General features: G+C 30.9%; 1 protein-coding gene across 11 annotated transcripts in view; it reads left to right on the top strand.

Annotated features, from left to right (window-relative positions):
* The window catches only part of PCDH15 (protocadherin related 15), a 686961-nt gene that overhangs the window by 366976 nt on the left and 304903 nt on the right, over nt 1–15082 (top strand). For 9 of the 11 annotated variants that reach the window (XM_090279283.1, XM_090279282.1, XM_090279284.1 and 6 more), the window contains 3 exons: nt 2904–3110; nt 10105–10239; nt 12201–12350. In XM_090279283.1, coding sequence (XP_090135409.1) covers nt 2904–3110; nt 10105–10239; nt 12201–12350 — 492 coding nt within the window. Of the gene's footprint in view, nt 1–2903; nt 3111–6494; nt 6516–10104; nt 10240–12200; nt 12351–15082 lie in introns of all 11 variants that reach the window. The other 2 variants (XM_090279288.1, XM_090279289.1) reach the window with 1 other exon arrangement.

The raw sequence follows: 15082 nt of genomic DNA, 5'->3' as shown, positions 1-15082 counted from the left end.
GTAGGAGAAAAGTTATCTGTAATCTCAGTCTTTTAATGCAAGAAGCTAAGAGATTATTAATATGTGCTTGGTTTAATATTGAAAATAAGTGGTTTTTCTCTTTCAATGTTTTGCCCTCCAAAGTAACTAAATAGTGTGTATTCTGCTTGTTTGGCTTTAGTTTCACTTTGGTCTCATTACTGAAAGTGAGACTCATACCCAGGAATTCTTCAAACAAAAGCTGGCTTTTAAATATAATGTTTAAATTATGACTGCAGACATTATAGATATAAATAGTGTCATAGAATAAAAGTATTTTAAAAAATAACACCATGTTTCACTTATCCTGCTTTTTTAATACTTAACTTCTACACTAGTGATTACAGTAGAACAAATTGTCAGATTTTTAAGAATTCCTATTTATATTATATCAAAAAATAGCATTGGATGAAAGATTTGATGCATGGGCCCATTAAAGAGCAAAATATAATAGCATTAATTTGTTTTAAGTGCCATATATTAACTCTAATTTAATCTGGAGGATCTATGTCATTAATATTTTTCCTTGTCACTAACCTCTCTGATCATCTTACGTTTGTATATTCATTAGCATTCTCTGAATTAGAGAAAAGTATGCTGAATTTCCCTGTGTATCCTGTCGTAAATCAGGAGGCATGTGTTTTATGTGGCCTTGACCAAAATACTAAAGTTTTTGCTTCCCCATCATTACAAAATTATGTTTGTACAGAGGCAAAATGGCATGGGGGTTAATATTAGTCATATCAACAACAAACTAATGTTCAGACAGAGCTTTCACATGGCATTTTTAAAGATACAAGGAATCAGATTGTTTTCACAGGTCTAATTTGGCTTTTATTTCTCTTTTCATTTGATCATTTTGTTTTAATCATGCAAATAATACATTTCTCCTGGCTTCACAGCTGGCAGTGATAATTAAAAACATAGAGTAGAATGCAAAATATAAGCTGCTTTTATTGTTATAGAATGTTTTCTGTTTCACCCTTACCATTTGTAAATTGTATTTGTGTTTTTATTGGTGGAAGCAAACAAGTTACAGATTTTATTACTTTTCATAGCATTATTATTATGTCCATATTAAATAATGGCTTTTAGACCAGATCCAAAATAAAGGGATAGAGAAAAAGTCCTGATCAGAATGACCAGTGTGTATGAGCTGCTCCTGCTTTAATCAGCTCAAGGTCATTGGGTTGGAAGCTCATATGGACCAATTAATGTCATTCACTGTAAAAATGATGTTTCCTAATCATAGGCTCTACCTCTTGTCCTGACTAGCTATGTCCAAAAAACCTTTTGTTCGTCACAGAGGGAACTCCTAGAAGAGCACCCATGGCTCAGCACACATTAATCACAACCACTGGGGATAGAAAGAGCTTATCCACACTAGTGATGCCAAGAGCACATATGGTTGTGTATGGAGAGGAATTCATAATTCTACAAAAGGCTGTACATTATTTCAGTACAGTTGTCCTTAGTGCAGAGCTTATAAACATTTAGGACACTGCACCCCTTTAGCAATCTGCTGCCAAGTGAAATTTAAATGAATAAAGTAAACTATAAATCTTTACAATGGAAAACTAATATATTGCAATACAGTTATCAAAATCCTGAAAAACAAAGATTAGTTTTTTATCAATGCTTTATATAACATTATCTCATAGTGGGTTTATTAATTACCTTAATTTCAGATTAGTAATTTGCACAAATAATATTTTAAAATTTCTTCAATATTCATAATACTATGGATTGAAAATATATTGTGATTTTTCTCTTGGTACATTGTCACAAGTACATCACTGTGATTTGTTACCTACTCTTTTAATTGATAAAATGCTAAATTACAATGAGAAAAAAGGTACAAAATTATGTTCTAGAGACCTAGTTCTTGTTTCTGGATTGAATAATGAAATATATCTCTCTGAACTAGTTATAAACTTCCATTACCAAAATGTCACTATTGCATTTAGGAAAGCACTCCAGAATTTAATAAAAGGTATTTAACTTTTATAATCAAATTATAACTACTGCAAAAATGGGGAAAATATCAATAAAAATTTATGAAAATAAATTTATATACTATTGAATTATGAAAATGATTCTTCCTAAAGGCTGAAGTCAGTTCTGATGAACACTTCCCTTAAACACATTTTTTACAAAACAGAAAATCAAAGGTTGGTGTTTCCTCCTTCACAACATGACCATATGAAGGTATCCTAAGAAAATTTACTGGAACTATAATTTGTAAACATTGCTTTTAAATTGAATAGAAAAAAAAACAGGAAAACAAACATAATAATAATACATATTAATTTTGCTTGAACAACGTATTTCTGGTTAAATCTATTTGAAATGCTATAGATATTAAAATATTTCATTGAAATTATCTCTGTTCCTTATGGGATGCTTTTGAGAACTAAAATATGGCCTAAGTCTATTAATTTTATATATAATTATGAATTATTTGGGGATTTAATCATTGGTATGGCACAAGAAGATATGGAAGAGACAAAAATAAGTAATACTTTAGCTGAGTAATGAATCTTTGTCTGTTATTTAACTATTTTATTAGTAAGTCACTCAAATATCTTCACATCTCAATTTTCTGTCTAACTGTATGTAAATAGTTATCTCTTCCAAAAAATATGTGATGACAGCTACAATAATTTATTACAACTATTATTGTTATTATTTTTTTAAGACAGGAGACCAAAAATTGATGAAACCATTTTCTTGTTTATGTTTTCTAAGCCCCTCTAACATGAAAGCATTTCTTCTTTCTGTAATGATATCAATTCAAAAGTGATTCCCTATATTGAGTATCAAAAATGACACTTAGAAGGATCCCCAAATAGAGAATTTTTAAACCTTTTTATATTCTTTTCTAGGCTGAACAGGACAATGGCCACCCTCTTCCAGCCTTTGCCAATCTACATATTGAAATACTGGATGTAAACAACCAGAGCCCTTATTTCACAATGCCCAGTTATCAAGGCTATATCTTGGAATCTGCCCCAGTGGGATCAACTATTTCTGACAGTGTAAATTTGACCTCCCCTCTAAACATTATGGTTCTCGACAAGGATATAGAAGATGTAAGTTAAATATAAATTTTTCTCATTTTGTTAACACGTGTCTTGTTATATTCATGTCAATAGGAAATATTACAAAAACTTGGTTACATGAACTATAGAATAGAGAAAAAAGTATAAATGAGAGTGTTAGTATAATAATTTAATTCTATATCAAGGATAACATTTAAAAGGTATGTTTGAATTCAGCAGCTGTTTTTTCTTGATTTACAGATATGCAGTATAAGGTAGGAAATTAAGGTTTCTTTTGGAGTTTGCTACATTATCAGGGCACTCTTATTTACTAATATGGGTTAAAAACAGTTTATATAACTGCTAACAGGGAAGAATACTGGAACTATACAATGAATATAAAGAATCATGCTAGCAGCCCTGGAATGCAATTCGGTGACTTTTCTGATGGTACATTATTAAAGAATAAGCATTCAGGGACAGCTGACTCACTTACGCTTCTGTCAGTGGCTCTGTTCATGCTGACGCTCCTCCACTCCATCCATCATGGTCCTCTGTTGCTCTGGTACTGACACTAGCCACATGCATGGGAAATGATGCTGACTGGCTAGATCACAGTATTTTTCTTCCTTAACCAGAAGAATTGCTATGAATAGTAGACATAAAATCTATACCAGGCCAGTCAAAGTCCTCCCAAGAAGTGAAAGAAAAAAGAGGAGCTGGAAGATTTTAGCATCATGTATTAAAGAAGTGGAAATGAAGGTGAAGGCATTGTAGCCAAGTTTGCTGACTGGAGAAAAATCCATTATCAGTGGGAGAGAATGAAGGCAGCCAGAGATGGAAAGAAGAGTCCTGTTGGGTTCCTGTTTTCTTAAGATTATGATTTCCCCAAAGCTATATCAATCCTAAATATTGTCATTTGGTTCTGTGACCACTACAACATTTTCCAAAGTATCTTTTTTTTTAAATATACTTTAAGTTTGATTTCTATCACTTGCAACTCAAAAATGTTCTGATCAGTAATTTCTCCCTCTCCAAAAGAATTTTTGTGATGATGATTTTTTTAAGAAAGAGAAGGGAAAGGAGGGAGAAGGAGAAGGAGAGAAACCTCAGTGTGAGAGAGAAACATTGATTGGTTGCCTCTCACACAACCCCAGCCAGTGCCCTGGCCCTCAAGCCAGGGATGTGCCCTGACCAGGAATCCGGACCAGTGACTTTTTGCTTTGTGGGATGATGCCCAGTCAACTGAGCCACGCTGGTTAGGACAATGAAAACATTCTGTAGCTATGCTATTCAATATGGCAGCATATGTAGCTATGGAACACTTGAAATATAACTAGGCTGAAAACATAATTTTAACATTTTGCTTAACTGGATTTAATGTAAATTCAAATAGTTACAAGTCAATAATTGGGCAGCACAGCTGTAGAATGCCCCTGAAATCTCTTTACATGGAGCTTTATCATCAATTTAGAAAATTAAGAGGGCACTTTCAGATCTTTTTCTCCTTCCAGAAAAAAATTTGTTAAAATTGTGTTCTAAGGGACTTTGTAAAAGGACAGCACAGTATTGCTGAGGAGGGTTAGGAGAATTCCTGGGTCTAAAACCTTTGGAAAACACTACCTCGAATTCTACTCATGGGTTTTTAATGCCAGTTAACTTCTTAACTTCTCTGAGCTATTTCCAGGAGGTAAGACAGCATGTTGTGGTCCTTAGGAGTTCGTACTTAGGAGTTAGTCAGCCCTGGGTCTGAGTCCTGGTTGTACCGCCTAATAGCTGTGTAATACTGTGAGACTCATAATCACCAGTTGCTCCATTTTATTCAATCACCTGTGATCCAAAAGGTATATGGTAGCAATCACTGCTCCCTTGCCCTCTTCCTGTACTGGGGGCTTGTGGGGATGGGCTTAGAGAGAACATTTTCCTTAGATGATGTCATATATAGGGACAGTGGCATAATTAATAGGTTGTTTAAAAGATGTCAGATAATTAAATAATGTGTATTTGGCTATTTATTTATTATTTAAGCCCATACTTTTTCTAAAATTATCTACAGTGAATAATTGTCATTAGGTTCCCAGAAAGTGACAAAGGTTTCTAAAATATCATATATAGCTTCTATATATCTATAATTTAAATAAGTTCATAGAAAGAGGATATCTAACATCTACATAAAATTTTCTAATATTGAATTAACTGTTTCACAATATGGCCTATTCTTTGGTTGGAAAATTAATTCTTACCTCTTTATACTGAGTTAAAACCAACCTTCTTTTAAGTCATCTGTTATTCCTTATATTTCTCATTTGCCAGAACACAGAATAAATCTACAAAATGGCCATTACTATATTTGAAGATAGGTTTATGGCCTTCTGAATCATTTCTTTTTTTCAGGACAAGCACCTTCAATTTTTAAAAATAAAATATTGTCATTATGAGGTTATTTAAAGATCTAAATTAACAACAACAGCAACAACAACAACAAAAACTTCAAGGCCCTTTTCAGTCACAGGCAAGAATTTTACTATATGGTAAAGTCTTGCTGATACTGAATAAGAATGAGTGAAATTAATTATAATAGAGATAATAGGGTTAAGAATATAGACAGAGACAATTCACCTCATGCATGTGTGAGCAACAGAAATGGAGAAGATAAAATTCAAGTAGTGTTCATTTCTTCAAATCAGTGGGAAGTAAGATAAGGTTTTAAGAAATAGTAGCAGAGATTGATTAGGTGTGTTGTTATTAGAAGTATATAATTTGAGTCAGAAGGAATATAAGAATCATAGTGAAACTGAAAAAAAGTAAACAAAATATATTTATTAATGTTCCTTTTCTACTGATATATAAATATAAACATATACATATAATAACATATACATGAACCATGTGTTTTAAGTACTCTTCATAGTTTCAAAATAGTCTAGAATATAGGTAGAATTGGTAATGGACAAGATTGTTAATAGTCATATCTGAAATGACCAGGTTTGCAGTGGCAGAAACACTAATGGTTGAATATTTAATTCTGGTTATAAAAAATATAACAGGGGGTAATAATCAACAGATATTGCACATTGGCTTGTAGAAAGGCATTATTCAGTTGTAATTTCATATCAACTCACATCCCTGTATATTGTGTTATTATTTTTAAAGTAAATATATCTTTGAAATTTAATATAATAGTCTTAGAGATATAATGTATTTATTATGTATTAAAAGTATTGTCATGTTATCATGTATGTTATAATATATCAGAATATTAAAGAATAAAGTATTCCTTGTAAAGTATTGTTAGTTTAAATATACTAGAAAAGGTGTTATTTTTTAATGTGTTAATTTTGTTTTTTTGCTTGTTTGTTTTACTAGTGTATGGCATATCTATGTTTCTGGTCATTGATATTTACATTTTTTATTTCATGTTTGATTTGCACATAGGTTCCACCTGGTGGAGTTCCTGTAGGTACTAGGTGTTGATTTTCTGTTTGTTCTTTTGTTAATTGCTGTGGTTTGATCCTTTGTTCTTTTTCTGTTCTACTCGAACAAGTAGGCAATCACTCATTTTCACCTATAAAGACATCTATAACTACTTTAAATATATATGTATATAGGTATAAATTAAATATATTTACATTATATTTTTGGTTATAGTAGTGTTAAATTGTGTACATTCTAAATTGCATATAATTTAACTTTATTTAATTATTAAATGTTATTTTAGTTCTTGACAAACATTGATAATTCATCAATTGCATTCTTTATGAAAGATTCTAAGCTTACATTGAACTTTTTTGAATAAGCTACTTCAGATACTTGCTATCAACTGATTCAAATTGGGAGATGAAATAAATTTTTTGTCATTTTGATATGCTTTGTGACGTGTGAACATAAGTATGCATATATATATGCATAATATATGCATTTCTGTGTTGTGTGTGCATATATATGAGGATGCATATAATATTGTGTGTGTGATATATTTTGATATTTTGATTCCCACTGGAAAACAAAAATTGATTTCAAATGCAATAGAGTATCCATATTTAAACATACTTCTTCTACTATATGTGATGAAATCTTAAAATTTTATATTCATGTATTTATTTACCTTTGTATTTGTGGATGTGTTTAGTTTTGCACTCGTATTTTTTGTGCTGTGAGTGAACATGACTTTATTTTACCTTCCAGAAAATAATACACAAAGCAGTGATGTAATATGTAATGCTTTTAGTATATACTGAATGTATACTTTAGTGTAAAATAGTATTATCTTATGTCAAGGGGAAAAGAGCATTTATTAATCACCTTTCTGTGTATAAATTAGTTTAGAAAATTAATAGTTATTTTAAATAAATGTATACATGCAGGACTACATAAAATTTATTGTATCTGTTATATTAAGCCAAAACATTATCTGTCTATTTACACTCATAATATACACACTTGAAACTAGTAATATCTTTACAAATAAATCTAAAATATTAAATTTGAATGCTAATTGGCTGAACATTTCCCAATCTGCCTTCTCAAATTCTTGTACTTAAAGAAATGCACAGGTAGTTGCCAACAGCATCCCTGTATGCAATGTATTGATTAAAAATATTACTATTTTACTTACTTGTAAACTTCAAAAGCTGTATTTTGATCCCAGATTATGCAGGACAGATTAGAATGTACTAAATATGCAACGTACAATATTAGCTTTATGTATTATACTACCTTCTTTATATAAAGCAAATAAGCTGCTGTTCTGGGAAATGCTATTTCAGTCCCTAGCTAGTTATTATAAAGGGCTCAAGAAATTTAGACAATTAAATTATCAAGTCTTTAATGTTTCTAGTTAACAATTATGAGAGTCTTTTTATGGAGTCCTAATGTTTATATCACTATCAAATGAGAAACATTTGATCAAGAATATCTGTGGCTTTCATAAATTGGTAAAATAAATGGTGGTGTTTTCACACAACCATATTAAACTATAGTCATGTAGAAATACATCTATACTAGTTCACAACTCACCCACTCCTTGCAATATCTGACATTTAAGAAATGTTCAAAACATGCGGTATGTGAATGACTACATCTAACAAACTTACTAACAGAAGCTACAGTTGAGTGAAAGAATATAAACTGCGAAAGGATTAATCATGAAGTAGAGAATGACTGAAAGATTTGAATAGGGGAAAGAAGTAAATATTGGTTAGAAAGTCACATGGCAAAACTTGCTTAACTTAAATTAATACTAGTGTACATGTATGGGTAAAGGAAGCTAGGTCCATTGGTATGGTTGTTGGATATGCAGAGAGCAGAAGAAAAACCTATGAACTTGAAAACATAGTGATTTGTAAAATCAAGGATAAACACTAAAAAATGGCACCTGTATTTAGTTAGCTTTTATTATTTGAAACTACATGCTAAATAACACTTTCTATAATTTAAAAATAATTAAATTTTATGTAATTAACTAATGTACAAGAAGGTTCTTCAAAATGTGATTTAAATTTTTTTGTAAATATTAATATCATTTTATAAATAAATTATTTAACTTTTTATTAACTAATACATTTGATTAATCAAAATACCCCACTTTCTAGCCATACTAAACAATTTGAGCAACGATGATGAAAATAAAATCATAGAAGTTCCTATTTGAAAATGTCAGTGTAAATCTTCTTGACTTCTGACATCTCTTAACAATTTTGGTTATTTTATAACTAGACCAAGAGCAATTTTCTGTATTATTAATTTTTATTATTCTAGAAAAATGTAGTAGGCTTACATATCAAAATTATGAACACAGAAGTTACCATGCTCTAAGTTACAGCTTGTAATGAGATGCGAACACAGTTAGTGTCAGGTTCAAATAAAACCACTCATTTCAAAGTTATTTGAAATAAACACATATTTAAATTTAATATGTATAAAATATATTATGGATCAAATTATGCCCACTTTTTAATGTAGCAGTGTGCATTTCAAGTTCCCACTTTTACACAGAAATGTTTTTAAAGGAGTTATGTGTTTTCTCAAATTAACATATGTTTAATCATTCCAAGCTCTCTACTTTGTTCTCAGCCCCTGATACCAGATTTAGAAAATTAATCTGATATTAAAATACATTCCACATTATACTTTACATAATATTTTTAAAGTTTCCATAATCTATAAGAAACCTTATCTTCCTGTATCATCCCTTTTTGCTATTTTTATAGCCTTCTTGATAAGCCCATCTCTCACAATATTCCGTTTATTTGCTCACCTGCCTTCCTATTTCACTATTCAGAGACCAGTTCAAGACTTCCTACCTGACATCTCTGTTCTTTCTCTGTACTGCAGAGGTTAGTGCCTTATCTTTCAGGGATGGCAATCAGATTGTGAAGGGTTTCCAATTCTTAGTTAGTTGTCTTTCTTTAGAATCTTTGCAATCACTTCTTTCTTTATGTTACTATTTTATTCTAGACTCTTCTATCAGAAACATGTGTTAAAGTCATATATCTTCAATCTGATCATCTGAAATATTTTAATTGAACTAAATGTTTCCCCTTAGAGTATCTTGACAGCAATAAAATATAAAAGAACAAGGATGATATTTATAGGTAACAAATTATACTTAACTAATTTTATTTTTATTGTATATTAAATGTGGCAACAGTATAGTAATATGCATATGTGCAGATTACTACAGCTAAAACTCACTGCTCCAATTTTCTTTTTTTGCATTTCTTATTTTTTTGAACCCAGTGAACTGGAAAATACTGATATTAATTAAAAATAAAATATATTTAATTGGGTTGTTTTCTATTCTATCATTCTCACATTAATTTTAGTAATACTTATTTTATTACTTTGTTTTCCACAAAACAAGTCATTGACTTTTGGATAGTTTAGCTTAATTATGAGTAAATATTTATTAAAATATTTTTTCTTTAGAAATCCTTAATACAGTTATACTTATTTTGTACTAACCTTGAAAAATTACTTTTCAGGCAATGAATTAATAGTTGTGTCAATTATTTAACATTTTGAATAATGACCTTTTTTTCCAAAGACAAAAGACCCAGAGGTTCAGCTTTTTATGAATGATTACACCTCAGTGTTCACCATCACGCCGACTGGTATCATTCGCTTCCTCACCCTACTTCAGCCAGTGGACAGAGAAGAACAGGACACTTACATCTTTTCGGTAAATAAACTTATATATTTGTATGTATTTATCAGAAAGAAATGTCTGTTTAAAACTGAAAGGTAAATTAATTGAAATGAAAAATGTAATATGTTCAAGTAATACTACAGAGAATGTAAAAAAAAGTCTTCAAATGAATATTTATTTGTAAGTTTTTTAATCATGTGACCATTCTTTCCAAAAAAAAAATGTTTTTTGAGGTGAAAACAAAAATATGAGAATTTTACTTACCATATATTCAAAATTAACTTAAATTGAGATATAAATTAGAATCCACATGTGAAGAATTATTTCCTAAACTTTATTGTATTTTTTCTATTGAGTTTTTAATTTTGTCATAAGGTTAGGCCGGTGGTTTCAGCTGGAGAAATTCTTACACCTCCCTCCCCACCCTGTCTCCTCCATTCTCCTCCCTTCTCCCCAGGGAACATTTAAGCAATGTCTGGAGACATTTCTGATTGTCACTACTGTGAGGAGGTGCTATTGGCATCTGCTGGGTAGATAGCAAGAATGCTGTTTAGCATATTATAATAATCTTACAATACAGAGGACAGTATCTCCTCCCCATAACAAAGAATTGTCTGGCTCAAAAAGTCAGTACTACTGAGATGGAGAAATATTAACTTAGATTAATGAAGAAAAAATGAAGGGTTATTAAAGCTGTGGCTTCAAATTCCTAAAATAGATTTATTAAAATTATTGAGTTGATCAAAAATTGTTATGTATTTTTTCCCATAAGTTAGCTCTAGCAGTGCTTAGTTATCTTTAACTTCACTCAAAACAATTTTGTTAGATTGTATTGTGACAACTGTCATATCAGTGTGCATTTTTAAAAAAACGTACAAAAGTCGGTGAATTTTTGTGCAGCCATTTTAATATTGAAGATGAAAGAAAATGTGCAAAAATTTCAGCATATTATGCTTTGTTATTTCAAGAAAGGTAAAAATGCCACTGAAATGCAAAGAAAAGAAAAGAAAAAAAAATAATTTATACAGTATGAAGAAGCTGCTGTGAGTGGTTTGCAGAGTTTCTTGGTACTATTGACATCTTGGCCAAATAATTCTTTGCTGCAGGGCTCTTTTATGCATTGAAGATCTTTATCAGCACCCCTGGCCTCTGTTCATTAGAAGTTAATAGCAGGAGATAGCTGACACACTCAAAATATCAAAATCAATAAATTATTGTGGAAAAATAAATGTGTCCTTTATTTTATGAAAAAAACTTAATGGACTTCTTGGCCAATTCAATATAAGAGAAAAATGAGCTGCTAGAAAAGCACTGGTTTTAGTAATTACATAGGAGTTCTTTCTGGGGAAGTCTACACAGCACAAGACCTTAAACTAGAGCTTCCACAAAACCCAAACTGACGATTAAAATTTCGATACAGATTGGATATTGGAAGTCATTCAGAACAAGGAGCACAGTGTAACAGCACTGATTTCTTTTTTAAACCTTCTCAACATGTTAATAATGTAATTAAGATATTACTATGAGTCTTTTAAAAATTGCCATTTTGTGAAGAGATATTATATATCTAGGGCAAATAAGCATTTTGGCTGTAAAACAACTATTGAATTATATACAAAAATATGTAAAAGTAGAGAATATTTTCCTATTAATTTTTCAAATTAAATAGCAGTCAACTCCTTAAGAATAAGCAACATTATTGACCCACTTTAAGCCCCTTTACAACATTTTACATTTGGCTTATTTAAAAGTTGCTTAGAATGGAGTACATTGGAAATAAACAGAATCCTCTATAATCAATTGCTTCTAAGCAAATTAAAACACTTTCATTACATATATTTTTATAGTTTTATTACTTTCTTTTATTGACAAGATATATGTGGCCCCTTTTAAAAATATAAATTACATATGGGAAACTTAAGATGAAAAAATGAATTCTATACTGCTTATGTTTGCATGACTTATCTATGGAATGTATTTTTTTACCCCAAAAGATGACAGCCTTTGATGGTGTGCAAGAAAGCGATCCAGTTATGGTCAATATTCGGGTGTTGGATGCAAATGATAACACCCCAACCTTCCCTGAAATATCCTATGATGTCTATGTTTATACAGACATGAACCCTGGGGACAGTGTCATACAGGTAACTACCCATTTGTATGAGGATATACTCCAATTAGTTGTGTCAATGGGCATAACATAATTCATTGGTTAAGAATTTCTTAGAGAAATGGAAATGAATTTCAGACTTATTGTATGGCATAATATAGCTTAAAAAGCTTTAAATACATATTTAATTTTTTATATAAAAGTAAATATGTATGCATTTAAAGTAGAATTAACTCTATTAGATGCAATAGCCATTTGGCCTACTTATACTTATTTTTTTTTTTATTTAGTATAGTGACTACATTTAATTGATGAATGTAATGAATATAGTAAATGCATTGAAGTTTCAAATATTAGACATTCATTTAACACTTCAACTTATATGAAACTATCTTTATTTTTATTTTTTATAAAATATTCTATTTATTTATTTTTAGAGAGAGGGGAAGGGGGTACAGAGGGGGAGAGAAACATCAATGTGTGGTTGTCTCTCATGCACCTCCAATTAGGGATCTGGACTGCAAGCCAGGTATGTGCCCAGACTGGGAATCAAACCTGAGACCCCTTGGTTTGCAGGCCGGTGCTCAGTCCACTGAGCCACACCAGCCAGATATATGAAACTATTTTAGAAATGGTTTAATTTTCTTTGTTGATACAAAGGACTATGTTAATAAATTGGTAAAAAATACTGTTAGACATTGGTTACTTGTACATAAAATGGAATCATTCATTACAGCAGGAAAGATTAAAATTACATAGTAAATGTTATCTTTGAAAACACAAAACTCTGGCAAAATCTCCTTAAATTGTCTTATCTTTGTCATTAATATAAGTACTACATTTAAATAAATTGTAACTTATCTCAAAAGTGTTTTGTATCCTAAATATTCTGAATATTAATCATAAAGAAGTAATAATATTCTTTCTTGAGAAGTTTTAGAAATCTGGAGAACAGGTAACTTTAGTACTTTCAAAACAGGCTGTAAAAAAAAAAAAACAGGCTGTACATCAAAATTATCTAGTGAGCTGTCTAATGATATGGATGACTAAGATTTACTTCCGGTTTCCTCGATCTGAAGCTCTATGAGCAATACTTAGACAATCACTCTTACAATAAAAGTAAAGAAACCTTAAAGATTACAGTTGCCCAGCACTGTAAAAACCATTGATCAAGATTTTCCTCTAGATTTCAGAGTTAGATTTAATAATTTTAAGTTACTCTCAGGCCATGAAAGCCCATGATTCAACATACCTTTTAGAATTTTTGAATGACTTCAAATTATTACTAAATTTTATTTATAATATATAGTATATAATATATATTATATAATGTTATATAATATATATTTCATGTAATAAGATATAATAGTATAGCGTATAATAAATATATTTACATGTCGATATATTTTAGTAATAAATAGAAACTCGGAGTATTTAAAAAGCAGTCAAAATGCCTCCACAATATACTTAGGTCTTCATGTTATGGTTCCTGTTTTTCTTTCCAGCTTTATCTTCCGCCCTCTATGCCTAAACGCATGTCGCAGTCCTACTGAACAATCTCTAGTTACTGAAATGCGCCCTGCTCTTTCTCATTTTCTTAAATTGTCACTTATACCTGGATTTCTTTCCGTTCTATTTATGGCTCGATTCCTTTCTCTTATCCTTTAGATTCTTTTCCTTCTAAGGAGGCCTCTCTTAATTTTCTGTAGCTAGTTCCCAGTAACCCTGACTTAACAGTTAATAGCCTTGCAACCTAGCAGTAACTCGGTAGTTTGTAGCCAGGGCACTGATACAGTGGCGCGGCTTCATCAGTGCGAGATGTTCGGAACAAAGACTTATCAGTATGCCGCATGGCTTTTGTACGCTATTTCTTGTTAATCAAGAACATTTTCTTACTCCGCGTTTTACAAGGCTAACTCACTTTCATCATACAAATATCAGCTCAAAATGTTACCTCCTCAGAGAAAACTTCCTTAACATCTTAATGCCGCTAGTCTCCCAGCAAGCACACACACACTCACACATTCATTCTCTGTAACTTACTGCATCTCATGTCATAACATTGTGACCGACTGAAAATTATCTTATTTTTTCTTCCCCTCACCCTGAACTAAAAACTTTAAGATATCAGTGGCTCTTTGTTTTTTTTACCCTCACATGCTAGACATATTAACTCTGCGGTAAATATTTTTTCAAAGGATGAATTCTTATATATTCACATGATATACTTTTAATATGAATTAGAAATAAATCACTGCTATACATATTTTATTTATTAGATTAATATATGCTTTCCTAAGTGATATAGAAAGGGTGACATTATACCCAGGTACCAGAAATTCACCTTGCTAATGCATCTCATGGGTGAGTATTCTCCACTGTGTATGTGGTATTGGGAAAAAAGTTTTAAACAGGCACAATACATTAGATTTATATCTTGGTATGGCATTTGTTATATTGACAGAATCATCTATTTATCCATTTATCTTGAGAGCAGATACATAATTAGTTTATTTCTGTATTCATAGCATCTTCATCCATTGTGCCTGGCATGTAACAGGCTTAATATACTAGATGCTTAATAAAATGTTTATTTGCAGATGAAAGAAAGGAAGACTTACAGACAAGTACATATGAGTGAACAGGAAGGCGTAAATACACTGGACTTTACAGTAGTCCCCATTTATCTGTGGTTTAGCTGTCCACAGTTTCAGTTACCTGAGGTCAACAATGGTCAGGAACTATTATGTAGAAAATTCTAGAAAT

This window comes from Furipterus horrens, unplaced genomic scaffold, assembly GCF_987537825.1.
Source record: "Furipterus horrens unplaced genomic scaffold, mFurHor1.1.pri manual_scaffold_5, whole genome shotgun sequence".
NCBI classification, from domain to species: Eukaryota; Metazoa; Chordata; class Mammalia; order Chiroptera; family Furipteridae; genus Furipterus; species Furipterus horrens.
Note: the sequence above shows the minus strand (reverse complement) of the source record. Positions and strands in the feature narration are given on the sequence as shown.